The sequence below is a fragment of the Thalassophryne amazonica genome, chromosome 23, assembly GCF_902500255.1.
Source record: "Thalassophryne amazonica chromosome 23, fThaAma1.1, whole genome shotgun sequence".
Lineage (NCBI taxonomy): Eukaryota > Metazoa > Chordata > Actinopteri > Batrachoidiformes > Batrachoididae > Thalassophryne > Thalassophryne amazonica.
In genome coordinates this window covers 30,433,681-30,455,586 of record NC_047125.1, presented here as the reverse complement: position 1 = coordinate 30,455,586, position 21,906 = coordinate 30,433,681, and the positions used below count along the sequence as shown (strand labels likewise).

Here is a 21,906-nt window from a genome sequence, read left to right as displayed (position 1 = left end):
GCCATTTTTAGGGATTTTTTGCTATGTTTTTCATTTCTCTCCATTCTTGTGGGGTCATCTAGATCTCACCAGACAGTCAAAACAGATCTGCAACAATTTCCACCATTACAATAACACTTGTCCTGGAATACTGAGTCATACTCACTCATCACATACCACACAAAAACACATTTACAGACACGCTCAGCCACCCACTTCGGTCCTGTCTGCCCACAGTCGCACAACAGGCCCCACGCCGACCAACACTGATTCACAGTCATGTGATCAGGTTCAGGGTGTTTTCATTAGCGTAGCCTCTTTTTTATTTGTATTCCATAAATATCTTCACCTATACACACACACACACACACCACACACACACACACATATATATATATATATATGTGTGTGTGTGTGTGTATGTATGTATGAGAATGTTAGTAACCTGCTAGTGGCTCCTGCTCTGCAGTTGTCAGTTTTGGCTAAAACAACATAGCCCTTAGCGTTAAATTAGCAGGAACCTTAAGGATCCTTCAACTAAAGTTTTACACCAACACACCAAAGTGTGTGCACAGAATTACGCAGTGGGATTTGTCAAAAAAAAGGGACAATTATCATTTGCACTTGGTAGCTGTGTTTAAAAGTCAACGGAGTATTGGGTTTCAAAGTTCTGTGCCATTTGAAAAGCTCCTCCAAATGAGACAGAAATGTTTCCTTGCACCTAAATTTTGAGGACATCGTGTGTGTATTGTGATTTTCATAAATTCACCATTCACCCTTTAACAGTTTACAGGAGCAGGTCAAGATTTCAAATCTGCCCTTAATTAAGACTGTTGCTTAAACTGATTTCAACCTGCAGAAGTTAATCGTAGGAATTCAGCAAATATGGAAATATGAATGTTTACCAATTCACCACGTTCAGTATTTGACATTTTGTAGATATTATTTACGTCTTGCGCTGTAAAAGGTCACTTTAAAACTTAAAGCCACTGTTGTTGCTGTAATGGACTGAGGTACAACAGACTTCATATCGTCATGTGTTAAACTGCGTGGTGTTGATACCTGTACCTAATATTTAGGCTTGATTTGTTTTTCTTGTGTGTCACAAACCAGACGAGTTAGTTTTGGGCTTGTTTAACATGCAGACAGGCTGCGAACTGGGACGCCACTCATTCCTTGTTCTTTTTATCTTTGCCTCAAGCACCTCTAGTATGTGAGCACAGGTGACTGAGACAAACTGGAAAGTCCTGACCTCATCTATCTCTTTTCCTTTTCTACCATCATTTCCTTGTTCTCACCCAGATGATGAGAAGTAGAAAATTAACTGCTGGATCGAACATTTATAATTCTTCAGTGTCATTAAACCTGGATAACGTGACCCGCCTATGCACATAAACAGACGGCCTTCCAGAGTCAGAGTCTACATCTTTATCACAGCACATCTTTATAAGTTGGAAGATAAAACATTTCAGGAACAAGGAGCTTACAGAGAAGAAAGTAAACAAGCAGCAGGTCCACTCCGGTTCTTCAGTCCAAACTTTATTTAAACTGGATTGAATCCAGAGGAAGAAAATGAACAAAGAAAGGTCATCGCTCCACCCACAAAGGTTGGATGTGTTATTCTGATTCCATGTTCTGCGGCCGTGTGCAGGTGTGTGTGCACGCATAAGTGTGCACACAATAACACATACCCAACAACCCACATGACTTACAGCATTCCAAATCAGTTAACTTATAAGAGCGACACAAAGAAATATATGTACAGCTGAACTGCTAACCAGCATGTTACCCACCTGTTAGCAGTATGGAGACAACTTTCTTTCTTGATTTTTAAATCAGAAAAAAAACTCATTGAGATTTTTTTTAATCTCTTTTTCAAGAGTGTTCTGGTCAAGATGCCCCATTCTCACTTTCATAAAGATACATCCCAGTTTGGGCTCTAACTGTGACAAGCTGCTGTGTGAAGATCATGATTGCTCACGAATGTGATCTATTATGTGATGTCATGACATAACAAGCTGAACTTGTACTATGAGATGTGTGCAGAAAGAACCATAACACCGTAGTATACTTTGGCACGAGCTAGGCGCCTTCAGAAAACCTCCCGTGTTGTCACAGCATTTACAATGTTACAGGTCCATGGAAATACAGGAGATTACCAAAGTATGCTAAAGTCTGCAGGAGGAAAAAAGGAATTTTTGAACAGCTTAAAAAAAAAAAAAAAAACAGTAAAAATATGACTACATTCCAGTTCATTACCAACACCTTCCTGAAGCCTCAGAGGTTTTTCAAGTTATGGACAAAGTTTCAAACTTTGACCTTACATGATGTAAATCTGTGAACGTAAGAACGGAGGTTTATTGAGTGCAAACAAGCATTTTTGTGTCCTCACTAAAAAAGCAATCACTCATCTTACTGTTGATTGCTCTTGAAGAGGCATCCACGATACTGGCAAGTTTGAAAAACATTTTCCATTTGATCCTGTAACTGAAAACCTTCCCACTTTGCTTCCAACTTTGAAGCAAATTGATTATGGCATTTGTGGAATGGTCAAGATATATGCGGTTGCATGAGGTGACTGCCCCCCAGGTCTCTTATGATTGTACATTTGGCTCTTGGTTCCTAAATCCTCTTGATTTTTGCTGGTCTCCAAACAGTCTTTGTGGAGAACTGCAGACACACCATCGATTAAAGTGGTTCAGCTTTTTCACTGCTAGTCATCAAATTGGCCTTCATTTTTCTATGGGAATTCCTTATCAAAAAACACCTAACTGGACATTTTTTAAAAAGAATTTATTACTGGACAGGCGGCTTGTTGTTAAAGGAAGGGAAGAAGCAGGCAACTTTAACAAATAAATCTGGACAGGAACCATCTTGGCCATCTGCCAGTTGCATTGAACCTGAACCTTGGCACCGTACTTGTACCAATGCCCAATGGGGATCTGTACTGGCTTCGCTTTGGTGATGCCGAACAAAATGAGGGCACCAAAAAGCCGAACAACACTGACTAGCCTGTTAGTTTGCCATGCCACTCAGTGTAATTTTTAAAAATTCTAACAACTATTCAAAGTGCAGTAATTTGTAAAACAAGAGCAGATAGAAATAACAGATACCTGTGTAGCAACTTAATTATTATTATTCACGCAGTGCCAAAGCTAGCTCACTGAATTCATAATAACACTAATTAACATGTGGCTGGATTGAAAATTAATTCACTGAGCTCATTAGTGGTTACAAATATAGTTATTTTACAGAATAATGTAACATTGTAATGAGCTCTACACTGACACTATGACAGCAACTCAGGACCCAAAGATGCTTCGCTATCACTAAACTTACAGCTCCACCCTTTCTGCTGCACCATGGGACTAATCATTTGCATTGCCAGTTCCTAGTGTGACCACGGTACAAATTACCACCGTTCTTATTGCAAACAAGAAATACCCACATTCATTACTGCAAGTAAAATTGCATATTATATAATTTTATTTATTTCTGGGATGTCTCTGGGAGTTGCACATCATTTTGCAATGAAAATAAACAAGTTATATTCCATTCGGTTCTGCATGTAATTGTAACCACATGTCAACAGAATGCTGCTAATCATTTCATTTAAACACAGACATTAGAAAATCTGCTGTACGGCCGACAGCATTTATAGCCACTGTTTGTCAGGAAGCAGCACTTTAGGTTTTCCTTGATACGTGTCGGTTTGAGCTCCAGTTTTACATTTTAGGGTCAACTGCTGACTAATTATTGGGTGTTGATACACATCCAGTGCATTCTATAAACTAAATGACGCATGTGGTACACAGTTTTATGCTGCCGTCTGTTATGGGTGGGAGAACTAAATAGTTTTACGAGTTCAAAACTAGTAACAAAATGGGCTGTTTTATGCAGAAATAAATAAAAATGTGGTCTTTAGACTCAAAGTGAACACAAATACTGACAACATAAATGAAGCCAAAACATAAAGCAGTAAGTTGCATAAGAGAACACAGTTAAATCATCACTTTCACAAGGGACGGCTGTCATCAGATATCTTTAATGTAGATCACGTCAGATATTTGTTTGGAGAATTTAGAGATTAATGAGTTTGAGCAAGGGCAAGTTAGCCTATCTGACGGGGAATCAAACAGAGGCTCCTCTGGCCACAAGTACACAGCTGTAACCTCCAGGCCTCAGGCATTCCTTAACTCACAAAGGAACCCTCAGGTTCAGCAATGACGGCCACATGTGGAGGAGGTTTTTCTCAGATTATTGATGCCTTAAATCTTCTGGGCGGAGGACGTTCTAGGAACGACGACCATCTCAGCCAATTTTGCAATTCAGGGTTTGGCAAACTCGTGTCAGTGGAGCACAAAGGAAAGAATAAGAAGGAGTGGATAGCTTTCAAAGTGCTGGATGATCACGATAGTATGGTATTCCTCTCTGAGCTCACGTTCATTTAATGTGAGCTCACAGACCGTATCAAAGCTTGATCTCTGAAAACAGCAGGCCGCCTTGACTCAACCAAAGAATTACCGTAGATTAAGTTGATGGACAAACACAGTCATCAGTAACACCATAAGATCCGCTGCTGATCTTTGATCAGCAAAAAAAAAAAAGAAGTCATCACTTTCCTCAAAACTGTTTGTTTAACCCTCAAGCGAATGAGTGGGGTCATTTATGACCCCGAGCATATATTTTGTGCACCAGTTTTCTAATTTTAATTGGAAAAAAGTTTCCTGCCATGAATTTGTTGATCTATTTGTCCTGCATTTGTTCATATAAATTTGCAAGGATTGGCTGATCAGTGTGGCAAATATAATCCAAACTTGTGCAGGGTCACCCCCCCCCCCCCCCCCCCCCGGGAAGATCTATGAGATTTTTGACATTATAGCATCAGACGGTATTGTAATTTGCCAACTCTAATCATTATATTTTAGTGTTTTGCAGGCAAGCATGGCCAACAGACCTAGAATAGAAAGATTTACAGCTGCACAAGCATCTAGACTGATTCTTGATGCCCTGAGTGAGGATGAAAATAGCTCATGATTATCACAAAGGTTGACTGATGGGTTCATTGAGATTTAAAGTACTGGCGTATTTGGTAGTCACTGGTTCTTCTATATTTGATGCTATATTTATCCTAACATATTAGTCGCTTAAATAGCTTGGTCACTTGAGGGTTAAACCACGCACTTGTACTTTGGTAGTTTATATTTAAATACAACGCTCCATGTCAGAGTTTAACCAGAATAAATGATTTCAAAGCAGAAGAAAAAGCTTTCTGTGGCTTCTTGTTGCTGCCTCCTGTCAGCGGGATAACTAGACCCCAGAGAGAAGAAAGGAGGAGAAGGAAAAAGAAGGGAAGGGTCCAGGTTGACAGAGCTCCTGTGATCCTGGTGCCGGTTCTCTCAGGAAAGAGTGAACAATGCTTCACTGTCCCTCCCTCTGCCCGTTTAAGTGCGTGTCCATGTGTGCGGCATGCCATTAGTGTGTGTGTGGGTCTACTGGACACCAAAACCTGGAAAGGATATCTCAGTGGGTCACTCGGAACCCCCGCCTCAGTGCTGTGTGTGCGAGCTGGTCCACGAGTTCCTTGGCAGAGCCAAAGTCTCATTTGAAGGGATTAGAAACAGAGGAAGGGAGCCGAGTAACACAAACCGCCAAGTTTGAGGTCTGCACTGAGGGTGTGTGGAGAGATGGACACCGAAAGCAAACAGAAGGAGTTCTTTGCTCTGTGATGGAACGGGCGAGACAAAGAGCAGGGCGAAATAACAGCTGAGACCTCGCACACATTCATCACTTTACCCAAACACACAGACAGCGAGATACACAAGCGCACAAGTCAAGTCAAACATACAAAGCTGGAAGCAGCTTTGTCACGTTCACTTACACCTACAGTTGTTCCAGAGTTACACAAAGGAGGAAGGTTTTTCCACAGGAAATAATGGGAATGTATGGAAATCCACCACGGTTCAACAACCCAAAACTCTCACATCGGGATTAACGGCTTCATTCATGTTCGAGTAACACAAACTCTGTCAGTGTGCATCTTTTCCACAGATCCAGATTCACTGTTCAGTAGACCAAACCATTTTCTGAAGAAATCATTTCATGAAAACCAAAAAAAGACAATGGAAACTTTTATATTAATGCAGCTAAGAGGTTTTAAAACATTACTGGGACAGTGTGTGTATAAAGAAGTGTACTCACATCGTTTCAGAGTGACAAGAAGCAAGACAACTCAAATAAACAAAAATATAACGCAATGCTAAAATACTCTCAGCCGTATTTATAATCTGCAGTTTTCGGTAATTATTACGATCCTATTGTCTTACGTACAATTTGTACATGTTCAAATCAAATGATCATTTGTTCATGTTGTGCAAATCAAGGAATATTTGTAGATCACCCTCTGTGCAATTACACATATCAATATTAATAAGACAAATTTAACTCCGTAGAACATTTTGAGTTCACGAACGTTAGCATGCAAGCTAACGTCCACAAAATGCCTAATGAATGACAGGTGACAAGAACAGTTTTCATTTTAGACGTGTTTATTTCTCGCTTGCTTTTACATAATATACCAGAAATGAAGCAGTTAGCAAGTCGCTAAACTACGAAGTGACGTCACCATGCTAACCTCTGTAGAATGTCTTATAAATAAGTTCAGAGGTGTTAATAGGTTCCAAAAACAGCATTTTCAGTTTTAGAAGTGCTTACTTCTTGCTAGCTTTTACATAATATATGAGAAACATGTATATAAACACAAAACAGAGCGGTTTTGCAGAATCCAGCAACTGACATCACAGTGCAGCTCTACTGTAATTGGCTGTCACCTGAGTCACTCAAGGACTAAACGGATCAGATAACAGAATGCAACTTTTTAAACCTCTTAAAATACATAGAGGTTGGCCATCTTCAAACTTGTCCAAGGTCTGTGTCTCAGGAATGTTCCCTGTGAATTTGAAGACTGTGACAGTAATAGAAATGGAATTATGCTGTAGACAGACGGACGGGTGGACGGACGGATGCAATGCCCGATGGCCATATGTTGGCCTTGGGTAATAATAAAATAAAATAAAACTCCAGTAAGCTAGCAGGGATTCAGAGGCGGATGTTATCCGCTCCATTACATCAAACGCTTATTCTGGCACATTACTGCCTCTCAGGTCTAAGAGTGAAGCACACCTAAATTCAAGTTATGTTTCATTGTCAGAGAGTTCATTTTAAGTCCCACCTTTGACCGTGCAGGCACCCAATCATGGTTTACAATGATAGGTTTCCAAGGTGCCACCTAAGGCCACTTCCTGGACCTGCCCATGCAACTGTCTGTGTTAGTGTTTTAACTATTTTCAGGAAGAGAATAATTTTTCTTAGTGTTGGAAGGCCCCCCCCCCCCCCCCTTTCTGAAACACTTGTTTCATTTAGTATTTAAATCTATTGCAAATGTCTCACCAAGTGTTAAGTTCAATCTTTTCTGAAGCAATTAGTTCATGTGGTCCAAACTTCCAGGAATTATTTTAGTTTCTGTAGAATATTAAAACCTGGATCTGCAGCTTTGAGCTAAGCTTACAGAATCTGAACTTGTAGTTCTGCAGCCCTGCTCCTGGAGACGAGAGGAGACGCTGTCACTGTGGTGGCAGCGAGTTAATGCATAGCTCCTTTTAGCCTCTGGCCTCCATTAATGGAGCAGGAGACTTTCTTCTAATCTTGTTTTTAGCTCCGTGCACTGATGTGTACAGGCTTTATCTCCTCGCTAACATGGATGGGACTGGTTCCCATAGTAGATCAAACACTCCCTACTGGCCTTGTCAAAACTTAATGGACACGCGTACGTGCACACACACAGATGCACAATCTCACACACTGCGGAGTTCTTGCTCCCCAATAAGAATGAATCCTTCAGCCAAAACCACCAAAATAGGGAGTGTGTTTTGGCAGAGGCGCCACAAAAAAAAAAAAAGGAAGTTAGCTTATGTTCACTACATTTGTTGTGTCGAGGAAGCTCCCACATGCACATCCAAGAAACTCCCCGACGCTGATGGCAGTGGTAGCTGTCATCAGATGCACCCTCACAGGGCACGCCGTCTCTGCCCAGGCTCCGCCGTCAGCAGGGTTTTGTTAGACAATGGACGGCCTCAATTCATATCTCCTCATAGCAACACACAAAATACACGTTTTAAAAACATTACAGGAACCAGGTGCCACTCCAAATGTAACCTCAACCACATCTTAGTCCATAAAACGTTTTACACAAATTATTTCACAATTGTGTTGAATCCAGATTGAGAAATATGTGACACAGTTTAACTGACCAAATGCAGAAAACAGTCCACACAGAGTTGATAATGATGCTTGCTCAACTAAAAAGCTGGTTCCAACTAAGCACAACCTAAAGTGGTTCAAGTCCAGAGAAACGTGAAGTTGCCAGTTCTGGATCTTGTCCATGAGATGTGCATATACTCCTTTTGATGAGTGATTGAATAGATGTTTAAAAAAAAAGATGACTCATGGTTTTGAGCCCGGGGCGACATACTGAGACTGTAGCGGTGTGACCCCATGCTGTGAAGGAGCCCCGGCTTTTCCCGAAAGTGTCTTTTCTGCCTCGTTTGGGTGGAGCAGTTAGCACACAGACAGATGCTGGGAATAAGAGTGAGGCGGGACAACATCTCGAGATGGAGGCCAAACAAATGAAACCACACAGGATGACAGAATGACTCTGATGAGAACTCAGACAAATCCAAATCCCCTCCCCTCAGAGGACGCTGGCTCCGCCCAGATTTGTAATCTGTCCTCATCAGTGCTTGTTATTAGTCATTAGCAGAACCTTCAGACCGTGACGCTTGCCGTCTCCCTGCAGGATGCATGCCACATACTCGTCACTCCAACGCAGGCACTCGGCCTTTCCATTCCCAAAGACATCTCACTCGAACCGTGAAGCCCAAAATTGCACGAAAACAATATATCCAGTGAAAGACACGTCCAAAAGGAAACGCACATAAAGGATGAAGAAACAATCCCCCGCCACCACAGAGAACTGATGATTTGTCTCTGTGGTTTAGTACAGGACAAACCCATCACTGGGATGGCGCACACAGCATGCTGTTACATAAGGAGACGGACTTCAGCTGCCATGTGTGACAAAACACTTTGGTTATATTTGGGCTTGTTTCAGTCCTGGATTTGGGAGCAGTCACATAATATCCACAGAAAGCTGCCAGTCTAACACGTCAAAGACCCCGCAGTCCCCCAGAGGACAGACAGTTCAACAGCAGGAACACATAGAGTATCCTGCAAAATCTGTCAAATATGAAAATGAGCAGAAGAAGAAACAAATGTAAGAGCAGATAGATCCTGCAGGAGGCAATTAGGGAAAAGACCATAGATATGAAAAACGTGAAGAAGGAAAAACATTGAAAGAGGAGAAAAGTGGAGTGAAATGATGTGCAGGCTCTCGTCAATGCTTTGTCCTGATAAAACATGGAGGTAGTGTTACTGATTTTACTTTGGAAAATCACGTCACCTACTTGCTCCAGGTTGTGAACATTGTTTTTCTTGTATTTGATCCCCGTCTGATGTTGATATAACGGAACATGCATTTGTCTATTCTGACCTGGATTATTACACTTTGTTGTCAGCTCTGGAATGTCTACTGATTCATACCTACACTGGATCAGCTGACAGGTGACATGATTAACAGTGATCATCTTGTTACAATGGCACCTGTCAACGGGTGGGATACATGAGACAGCAAGTTAACATTTTGTCTTTGATGTTGATTTGTTGGAAGCAGGAAAAATGGGGATACATAAAGTTTTGAGTGACTTTAACAACGGTTGAATTGTGATGGTTGGACAACTGGAGCAGGACATCCAACTGGGCCCATTTGGATGGCCAGTTGGATGTTCCCAGTTTGTAATGGTCAATACCTACAGGAAGGAAAACCAGTGAACATGGTCATGGACGGTCAAAGCTCACTGATGCGCGCGGAGAGCGATGACTGGCCTGTATGGTCCAATTCAAAAGAACGATCTTTTGCTAACACCAGATAAAACAGCACACCATCAGAAGTCTTGTGGAGTCCATGCTTTGATAGGTCAGGGATATTTTGGTGGCCAAAGGAAGAGCTACACAGTATTAGTATCAGAGCCTGAACCAGACTGTTCCTGAAACTACTGGACACACTCCTGACAAAAAGCAGCTCAAGATGCACCTACTCAAATGTGTGTTTTTGATGGTGAATCACGTTAGGGCGTCTGCTTTTGAAAGCTGTTGTATGAGTGAACTTTATTTCCTTTAATTGTGTGTTTGTAGGTGCGTAGTCAGGGCGTGACGGAGGAGCTGAAGTGCTTGAGTTTACTCAATGCTCTGGATAAAGACCAGGACATCCCAGAACAGCTGGCCCAGCTCTTTGGAGAGCCCTGCATCAAACTGGCTGAAGGCATCAAAGCCTACATCTCCAAGGTAACAAAAACAAAGGAAATAAACCCAAAGAGATTCAAAATTAACAGAATACATGCAGAGTGTCAGCTTTGGAGAAATAAATAAAACCTGATGATTGCTGATTTTTTGTAGTCGATTGTTTTTGCGTGTTTGACCTGTTGCAGTGATGCAGTTTCAGAGGCAGACTATGAAAACATGATTTGGAGTGTTGAATGAATTAAATCATCATGTGGTCAGAACAGTTTTGCAATCAGTTAGAATGAAGAAACTCAGGGAATAAGAGGCTTTTTTTGTTGTTGATGAATTAGGTCAATAAACTAATCCCAGTAAATCCACTGTTTATTATACACTCAACAAAAATATAAATGCAACACTTTTGGTTTTGCTCCCATTTTGTATGAGATGAACTCAAAGATCTAAAACTTTTTCCACATACACAATATCACCATTTCCCTCAAATATTGTTCACAAACCAGTCTAAATCTGTGATAGTGAGCACTTCTCCTTTGCTGAGATAATCCATCCCACCTCACAGGTGTGCCATATCAAGATGCTGATTAGACACCATGATTAGTGCACAGGTGTGCCTTAGACTGCCCACAATAAAAGGCCACTCTGAAAGGTGCAGTTTTATCACACAGCACAATGCCACAGATGTCGCAAGATTTGAGGGAGCGTGCAATTGGCATGCTGACAGCAGGAATGTCAACCAGAGCTGTTGCTCGTGTATTGAATGTTCATGTCTCTACCATAAGCCGCCTCCAAAGGCGTTTCAGAGAATTTGGCAGTACATCCAACCAGCCTCACAACCGCAGACCACGTGTAACCACACCAGCTCAGGACCTCCACATCCAGCACGTTCACCTCCAAGATCGTCTGAGACCAGCCACTCGGACAGCTGCTGAAACAATCGGTTTGCATAACCAAAGAATTTCTGCACAAACTGTCAGAAACCGTCTCAGGGAAGCTCATCTGCATGCTCGTCGTCCTCATCGGGGTCTCGACCTGACGTTCGTCATCGTAACCGACTTGAGTGGGCAAATGCTCACATTCGCTGGCGTCTGGCACGTTGGAGAGGTGTTCTCTTCACGGATGAATCCCGGTTCACACTGTCCAGGGCAGATGGCAGACAGCGTGTGTGGCGTCGTGTGGGTGAGAGGTTTTCTGATGTCAATGTTGTGGATCGAGTGGCCCATGGTGGCGGTGGGGTTATGGTATGGGCAGGCATCTGTTATGGAAGAAGAACACAGGTGCATTTTTTGATGGCATTTTGAATGCACAGAGATACCGTGACGAGATCCTGAGGCCCATTGTTGTGCCATCCAAGAACATCACCTCATGTTGCAGCAGGATAATGCACGGCCCCATGTTGCAAGGATCTGTACACAATTCTTGGAAGCTGAAAATGTCCCAGTTCTTGCATGGCCGGCATACTCACTGGACATGTCACCCATTGAGCATGTTTGGGATGCTCTGGACCGGCGTATACGACAGTGTGTACCAGTTCCTGCCAATATCCAGCAACTTCACACAGCCATTGAAGAGGAGTGGACCAACATTCCACAGGCCACAATTGACAACCTGATCAACTCTATGCGAAGGAGATGTGTTGCACTGCATGAGGCAAATGGTGGTCACACCAGATACTGACTGGTATCCCCCCCCAATAAAACAAAACTGCACCTTTCAGAGTGGCCTTTTATTGTGGACAGTCTATGGCACACCTGTGCACTAATCATGGTGTCTAATCAGCATCTTGATATGGCACACCTGTGAGGTGGGATGGATTATCTCAGCAAAGGAGAAGTGCTCACTATCACAGATTTAGACTGGTTTGTGAACAATATTTGAGGGAAATGGTGATATTGTGTATGTGGAAAAAGTTTTAGATCTTTGAGTTCATCTCATACAAAATGGGAGCAAAACCAAAAGTGTTGCATTTATATTTTTGTTGAGTGTAAATCTGTTTCTGGGTTTAAACATGACGGCTTTTGGAATGGACATGAAACATGTTGTGTGAGGGAGAAACTGTCTCTCATCAAACTAGAGGGTGCTCAAAGTGCCCATACCTGACTCGTAGGATGTGTGTGAGTGCATAACTGTGCCATTGATTTCACTTAAGGTTCACCTCTGAGGAGAGTTAGTTAAAATTTCAAACTCAAAGTGTGCGTTTATTAAATGGATTGAAATACAATAAACCAAAGTGTCCAGCAGCATTTCCTCTGTAATCTGTTAAAAGGCTGTAATATGAGAAACACATGGGCAGGAAGTGCGGTAAACAATCGCGGTGGATTCAGGTTCGACTTCCCTCGATGTGGATGTTGAATCAGCTTGAAAACATCATAACTCTGATTTAGAGAATCCAGCCACACCCACACAGTCAGGCATACACACCCACTGAGGCACTGAGGCAGACACAGCCGAAACAACTCCCCCCCAGTCTGGATGCTTACAGCAGAACCTCTACAGCCCCCTCAGTTACTGCCACCTACACACATTTCTAAAGCTCCCTTTCCACTGGACAAGGAATGTAAACTAGAAACAACAACTAGACCAGATCAGGACCAACAAGAGATCCCAGTCTCATTATTAATTGTGTTTCAGGAGAGGCAGGGTTTCTAGCAGTGGCATAAAGGTTCAAGACCAATGCGCATCAGCAGGGCAGAAATCATGACTTCACTGTTCTGTTGGTTCCTGTGAGTCCAACACAATGAAAACGGACCAAAAAAACTAAAAGTAGAAATTTAATGAACACAGAATCCAAAGTTCTCAGTTCTTTGACTCCACAAAAGGTCTGGTACCCGTGGCTTTGTCAAGCGTTTAGCCTTGATTATAGACGACAAAGGAATGCAGACGAGAAACAGGCAGGGAGACACGGAACAAGTGTCTCTATCATGCAACTCAAGTCTTTACAGCTGGCACCATCACCCCAGTGCCATTTATGCACACAGTTTTGTGCTGTGCGCGCCTCTCAGTTTTGTGTTAGAGGCCTCCCAGAAACCCCCAATGACAGAAAATCAACTCGGGGAAGAAAACACGCTCGGGGTTGTGAGATATTTCGGACTCGCTGCTGAAAGAGCTCTTGGATCGGCCGACTGCTCGCTGCTCTCCTTTCCCTCTCTGACTACATTATGGACCCATGACTAAGCGTCTGCACTCTCTCTGGACTTGTAAAGTCAGACAAAAGTGCAACGTCAAATGCAGACACGGACCCTGAGCCCCAACATGCAAATGATTAACAGCTGTTGTTGCCCTGCGAAAGAACAAAAGTACGTCTGTGCATCTGATCACCTCACTAAAGGCTTGTGATGCACCTTGTACTTTTTGGTTTCTAATCTGATGATCTGCAGATTACATCATGGACAATCTGTATACGTGTGTGTTCCTCACCCACGGTCACCAAAGGCTACAAAAACAGGAACATTTAATGTAATGTCCATCTGGTGGTTCGACCAAGTTGGCAGAACAAATAGGTGATGTCTCTTCTCATAAATAGCTTCAATGAAAATATGATGAGAGCCAGATTTGTGCCCACGGCAACAATCTTCTTTTTTAGATTCTGCACAGCTGAATGCTGAGACTTGACTGGAACACGTTTGAGGTGTTTTAACGTACAAACACTCTACTGCAGCAGTGAGGGATGATGCATTTTCAGACCATTTAAAACCAAAAGATGCTGAGTGAATTTGCCAACAAAGGGCTCAGGGTAATTCCTGGCAAAGGGGGAACAGTGGAGAAGCTTTGAGAGACTTTCAGTGAACCTGAAACAGCAGAAATACACTCAACGCCATGAGTTTTGGATATTGATAAAACAGTAGTGCCATTCTGGTAAAACTTAGCTTTTTGATGTAGGTTTTTTTTTTTTTTTTTTTTTTGTGAGTCTGAGCAATGGTTTACATCTGGTGGTAAACTGTTTCCTTGCATGTGCCCTGATGAATTCTTATCTTTAACACAGATGTGCAAACCTCCTGGAGTGTGTTCTTGATCTGGCCAGTTGTTATGTTGTTGTCCTTCAACTGGACATTTTGACATCCAGCTCAGGTCTTATCTCTGGTGTCCTGGGCTTTGTTTCTGAGCTCATCTGTGTTTTTTCTTTTAAGAATTAACCAAATAATGTTTTCTTTTATGTGTTTTCTCACGTGTACAGATCCTCATAAGTCATTTAAGGTAATGCAAAGTAGAGAAGCTTGAGAACCAGCAGGGAGATAAAGTGAGAGGAAAAGAAAAGCAGCAGTGGAGGCGGATTTAAGACTCCATGTTTGTAACAAGGTTTCAGTATTCCATTCTTAATGGCTGAGCCCCAGCGGAGGTTGCGGTAACCTTCCTGCACTTGAAAGTTCATTATAACATTGACACCTGCTGAGGCAAATTTGCAAATTCATTAGCTTTCAGCTTCCAGTAGTAGAGTTGGATCATTGTCAGAGACGAGGTCAAGGTTAACACAATCCAGAAATTAAATGTTACCGCAGATGATCTCTCTCGAGTCCTGAGTCTTATTCAGTGACTAAATCTGACTTAATATGCAAAAATTTTAACCCTTTAGATGACCTCCACCAAGTCAGATCTGCTGATTTGTTGGATTACTCAAAAAGTAAGAACCAGATTATCATGAATGTTCTTGAAAATGCTGATTCTGATCTGGATTAAAAACCTTTGACCTTGCCTGAGCTATGTACTCTCTTATCTATCTATTTAAAAATATTTATTCCACTAATAAAAGGCTGGAATTTCTTAAAAAAAAAATACAGCTGCAACGCTGGTCAAGAAAATTCCAGCCATTTGTTTTTATTCAAATCTCTTCCAGCTTTGAAAGGAAACGTTATGGGTTCAATCATCACTTCCTTTTACACGATTGCTGTCAAGCTTTCATCCGTGCTGCAGGCAGCTGGATTGATCAGCGGTGAGGGCTGGATCCAGCACTGACCATCAGTTGCCCGTGCCTGGCGCATTATTTTTAATTTGACGGTTAACCTGTCACACCGCGCAGTTGTTATTCTGGTCGAAGGTTGGATTCTTTGAAGAAGACAGATGTTGTGTCACAGCTGAATCTCTAACTCTGCGCCCCTTTAAAGCACTGGTGTCACAGCAAATATTTTGCCTCGGGCTGCTGATGCAAAGCTGCTGTTTGAGTATCAGTGGTCAGATGTGCTGCAGGCGAGAACGCTTTAACCTTTAGCAAGCAGCACAAACTGGGTTTGATGACATTTGCAATTTACTGTCCAATGCCCGTTAGAGAAGTGCACACTTTGTGCTTTGACATAAAAAGCACTTTGTTAAAGAAAGGATTTGTGTGTGTGTGTGTGACAACAAGAGCTTCTTAATTTTATTTATAAAACATGAAATTTCATCTATGTGCTCCTTAATCCGAATGTGGTGTGAAGAATGTGAGCGGCCTTTCCGTTTCTTTTACCTCTCTGTCTGTATTATCAAAGGAGCTTGTGTTTTAGGAGTGTGTGGTTTACGATCGGCACTAAAATCACTGAATTATTAACAATGGCGGATTATTAAAAGGTACGTCATAGATGCACAAAGCTTGCATAGAGATCATTGACTCAAAGGCGCATGATCCTAAAAGCGTATGGTTTTAATGATGTTTAAGAGAACTCGTGGGTGCAGAGGATGATCAATATTAAAAGAACCTTTTCATATCCTTCATACAAAGTCAGTTGTCCAGTCTGATAGTGATCATGAACATGATTATCCCATGACACAATCACTGCAGCGACCTGCCCTTCTCACAACTTGGTAGAGAAAAGCTCCTACCTTGACGGTGGGTACAGAATGAGTGGCGCAAAAGATTTAGGGATGCGTTTTCATTTTCTGATGCTTATCCAGGACCGTGTCGCAGTGGCAGCAGACCAAGCATCCTAGCACACACCTCCCTACCTCGGCCAAGTCCTTTCACTCTTCTGGGGGGATCCCACGGCAATCCTAAAACAAGTGGGAAATATAATCCCTTGGGACTTCTCCCAGTTGGACAAGGTCTTCCAGGTCTTTCTATTTTAAGGTGTGTCCAAGTTGTATTTACTATTGGGAAGCACATAAAGTGGTTGCAAATCAGTGCACAGGTTGGAGTTGGAGTTTTCATTAGTCATGGGTGTGCTGTAGTCCAAATATCACATCAACATCAGGCACACTGTGCTGTGATATTGAGAAACTCGATTTTGCAATGCGTTAACAGATTAGTGCCAACCTGTCAGAGAGCACAGTGGACAGCAGCCACCAAGGCTCCCTGAGGTGAAACAGCAAGACTTCAATGATTGTTATGTGTCTGAGAAGGTGGGGGCCATGTCAAATGGGCAGTGCGATAGCAAAAGAGAGGGAGAGAGAGCTTCTTGTAAAATGTGCCCCCCCTCCCCTATAGTGGCCATAATATGCTGCCATACTTACAGACTGCTGCTGGCAATTGGTGACGGTATGTGCAGGAAAACAGGGTGTGAGTGTGCTGTGAACCTGCTAATGTAAGGAATGGCAGAGTGCTGCATGTATTGAATAAAAACATACACATTTTATATCAGGTTTTTGGTGGTCCAAGGTGCAAATGTTTTCTAGTAGCACACAACATGAACACACCAGTTCTGCAAATGAGCACACCTCATCTTTAGACCAACATGCCCACATGAGCACAAGCAGTATTGAGATTCAGAGCATGAGGGCGCTGGGTCTCAAAGGAACAACCAATGACATCAGCCCTGTGCTGTGCGCCTTATTACATTGTCTTACAGAATCATTAAAAAAAAACGATACTTTCCAGTATCAGCATTAGTGCAATGTCACATTTGGAAGTGGGCAGGTTCTTTTCTTTGCCGGTCCAACAAATGGGTCTCAGAAACTGCAAACGCCATCAACACAGAACTCAAAACATTTTGTACTTTGGGTTTTTGGCCTCAAACTTTTTTTAATGACAACCTACTTTTTTCAAGGTCAAATCTAAGCAGTTCTTTAAGAAGTACTTTGACTTACAACTTGGCTTCCAGATGGCCTACAGACCCCCAAAAAAGTGGCTGCAAATCAGATGGTTTTGGACGGTTTGAGAGCCATTAACACATCAGACACTCGATTTTGTGCTTCTGTGAAAGAAAGAAATAAGTTTAACTCTGAACAATTGGCCTTCTTATTTGGTGCTGGTCACTCGCATGCTGCGTGCTCAGGCATGGGGAGAGGTGGAGGGCTGCAGGGTTGTTAGTGATTTCCAGCTGATACACAAACACAAAAGACCTCTGTGTCCCCCATCAACCACCCTCGCTCTCGCCAAAACTCCATCCGGCTGAGTTTCTGTCCCCTCAAATTCACCCCTCACCTCTGACATTTCAACTCAAATCTCCTGTAGGACGATACTGAAGTTTCTTCCTGAACAAACTCAATTTACACTAATTTAATGGGCAAGATAAGAAAGCAGCATTTTGTAGATACCTGTATTAAATGTTCAACTACAAGGTGACATCAGCTGAGAGGAATTTCCCTGAAGCAGAATGCTCCTTTCAGACAAACAGTTTATTCTCTGGTATCATGTCATTCTATACATAAAGCACATTCTCAAAAACTCATATTACTAACAGGCTCATTGTTAGCACTCCAGCGGAGCACAGTTTTAACCCTGTAAAAAATAAAAGTGCCATTAAATAGTCATATTATTCTCGCATATATTGACACAAAGGAGGCATTAATGCAAAAACAATTACACAAGCATTATTTTCTTGATGAAAACAAACTGCTGGCTAGATCAAGAACACCCTGAACAGACAGCTTACTTACTGCATGACAGAGCACAATGGAAAGTGCAACACGTGCTGTAATTTCTACACAATTCACTCACATCTGACATTAGTATGTTGTGTCAGACAGTTAACGTGACTTTGTCAAGATTTCGACTGTATTCAAGTCCTTTTTACTCTGTAAGCTGTGAAACAATCTCAGCGGGAGCAGAGCGGGGCGACAACTGCAGAGGAAAGTGAGATTTCAAAAGCAAGGAAATAATAAAAAAGCATTACAGTGTTGCAAAGTGAGTGAAATTACAACCAGAGCCAACAGTGAAGAAAGAAACGTGAATGTCAGATGTGAAATGAAGACAAGATTTTTATAGCTTTCAGTGAAACATGTGCATCTCATTTCACATTTCACTGTTGCTCGACATGTTGCTCACACTTCCTGACAGAGAATAACACGGAAAATACTCTAAGTAAGAATATATGTGCATTATTTGACCATATGTAATCAGTGCATTTTACAACTGCAAACAATCCTCCACCACAATCAGTTACAGCTTGAATAAACCCCGAGGCTGCAGGAGCAGCTTATGTTGACATTTACTAGACCGACTGTACAGTAAATGTCAACTGTTCTGTCATTCGTCTCATTTTATCAAGGTTCTCACCAGAAACTCAACGGATTCCTGAGTCCGTCTCTGCTGTCATATGAATAATAACGTGGCCATGTTGGTGTAAACTAAGATAACAGAATAAACGTGGAAGTGAAACCACAGTGTATATGACCCTGCATTAGCTGTGTAAGCATTTAGGATTAGCATGTGTTAAACCGTAAAAATCACCATGATCCTGGATAATGTGCTTTTCTCAGCATGTACACACAGTCAGGACTCTGATCACAGTCGTTCACAATGTGAAATAAGCACAAAGTGCAGCTTTTTAAAACTTATTAACAGTCAAACTAAGTGAACGATGAAATTACAGCTCTTTGTGTGACTTACATCTTGTCAACCCTCCATCTCCTCTTGATGACTAACTTTGAAACTTTTACATCTACCTTCTGGATGGTGGTGCTGATCTCTCCCACTCTGGGAAAGAATCAGTCATCCACTTTTGTAAGTTTTAATTGTTTCCTGGAATTGACAGCAAACATTAAAAGCACAGATGTTTGTCTTCAAGCGTATTTACAGCTGAACTTGATGAACAACGCAAGAATTACAAATGTTTTCTACGTGGTTAGACACTTCTTCGCTTCTCAGCTGTTATGTGGCCAAGTTGTGTTAAATCAACTATTATAGTTAATTTAATAGAAGAAACGAAAAAACTAAACACTGAAGGCCCAGAAGAACACAGATAACACGTGTAATGGATTAAGAAAATCCACTTCACAATGGCTGTCTAGACCAAGAATACTCTAGAAGGTTGGTGTATCCTTTCCAAAGTAACTTATTGACATAAAATGACATCGTTTGTTGTTATTGAGTTGTTGTCTACACAAGCTGGCTGAGCTGGATGATCTCACCCACTCGTCTTATATTTATGCTGTTTTACACCATAACCAGCTCAGGGAACAGCGACATGACAATCGAGGGGTATTACTCATTAAATTTAAAAAACAGGTCCTCTTGTCGTCTTTGAAATATGATTGAGAATACCAGAACGATCACGTTTGCAGTTTGTGTATTGTTGTTGCACTGTCATTGGCACTGATTTGAGCGCTCTGTCCTTTGAAATGAAACTTACAAACACAAAGTCTCACACACAGAAGTGCACGCCAGTAAAACCCCCCACCTGTGGCCTAGATTTGTGATTGTGCCCTTAGTAATAAAAAACAGAGATTAAAGTGTGACAGGTGGAATGATAGAAAGATATAAGGATTGACAGGGAGGGATGACGAGAGGATTAATGCAACAGTCTGCAGAGGAGAGGCACTGACTCGACTGCGGCTTTGAGGCTGCTTGATTTTGGCAGCGAAAGCAGGTAGACAAGATACCTGCAAACGGGAACTGCACAGCATGATGGGATCAAACAGTCTTACTCCTCCGGGATGATAAACCTGTTTGTTTGGCTGGTCTGTCATGGCGAAACTGCACTCAAAAAGTAATAAAGTTTGATATCAATGTGCTGCTCTTAGTGAGTAAAGCAAACAGCTTCCTACAGCGTGCGCTGTGTTCGTCTGACAGGAAACTCCCACCGGTCAGTTATCAGCAGACGGCATCGGTTTGGCCACTGGTGCATTACCTGCTGCACTTCAACATGAACGCCTCACTTTGGTCACAGAGTGAAGTAGACAGGCAGTGAACGCATACATCAACCAATTCTGAACAATCCAGGAATTTTAACACCTTTATTTCATACTGTAGCTTTATTTCTTACAAGCACTCTGTGAATGTCCTTCATGTACAACTGAAAGCTTTGAGCAAGAGCAGTGGTTAGTTTTTGGTCAGTTGATCCAAAATGTGCCACTACGCAGCTGCACAGCCACACCACTGTTTGAAGTCTGAGAACCGTGTCGGGTTTTGTAGATGTTGTGAATATCTGGCTGATTCTAAGGCAGAACTGTCATAAATATTACAAACCAGTAGAAACCGCTGCTCCGCGTGTCTCGTTTTGCAGTGATCTCATTGTTAAATGTCTGCAGGGAACAGCAAGGGGGATTTGTCCTGTCTCACTGACAGATCACTACTAACATCACCCAAATAAAATCACCTCACATTTTAACTTATAAATCGTGGATATTGTTGCTTGTATAGAACTCCTGAAAATACAAACAAAAAATTGAGCATTTGTGTCAAAATGGCAGTTGGGAATGTTACCACAAATGAATGGGCTTTTCTTCAATCAATCAAATACATGTTCCACTCTGAAAGTTCTTGAGAGGCTAGTGCACCATTTAACACAAGAGGTCCTTTCACATGCTCATGTTCATGAGCCATGACAAGACAATCTGACGACCACATCGGTCCAGGTCACAGAGGTTAAAACTGCACGGCGCCGAGGTTCACTCCACTGTTTCTACGATGTACCGACCACATGCCCGGTTACCCGTGTGTTCTTTTGTGCAGGCCGCCCACGAAGGCCATATCACAGTGGTGGCACTTTCAGTGACTGAACACAAAGCTGGTCTGAAAAACCTCCACCCCCTCTCCTCACTATCCTTGTGCCATTTCCCAAAAGTGTCATCAGGCTAAGATTATATTAGCTCAAGCTTACAATGGCAGTAAAACTGTGTTAACTTTGAGATGCTTTCAGGAACCTGGGCTCAGAATTTGAGCTCAATTCTCATTACATTTCCTGTTTATTCCTTGTCTTTTTACTGCCAAAATCTTGCTTCAGGGATCAACTAATCCAGGTCCGGGCCTGCTCCAAACCTACACTCTGACTTCTAAGTCAGTTATTCATCATAGATAGTTCACGTTGCATTTGAGCTCTTTCACTTCATTCTCCAGAAAATCAGTTTGCCAGAAAGACACTGAACAAATGCCAGGTTTATGTCTCATGCTTTGAACATACACAAACGGGTAGCCGCGCAATTACGGCTGATAAGAGTTTGTGGTTGTTGCTCAGAAAAGCCGGTCTGGGCCTGCTGAGGTCGAGCAGCGTATTAAAGTATTGGGTTGCAGCTACTGCTAATCTGCAGAAGAAAATACTCCTTCATGTGCGTACTTGTCTCTCTCACTCTTTTTTCCCCTCTTTCAATGCTCTCTCTCTCTCTCTTTCTCTGTCTCTCTCTTGGTCCACTCTGAGTCTCCCCTTTGTTTTCCAAACTTATTTAATCCTCTTT

The 21,906-nt window shown here is 42.1% G+C and overlaps 1 protein-coding gene across 1 annotated transcript in view; it reads left to right on the top strand.

The window, feature by feature from the left end:
* The window catches only part of tnfsf10l (TNF superfamily member 10, like), a 58,492-nt gene that overhangs the window by 22,549 nt on the left and 14,037 nt on the right, over positions 1–21,906 (top strand). The window contains exon 2 of the mRNA XM_034164215.1: positions 10,288–10,437. Coding sequence (XP_034020106.1) covers positions 10,288–10,437 — 150 coding nt within the window. The remainder of the gene's footprint in view (positions 1–10,287; positions 10,438–21,906) is intronic.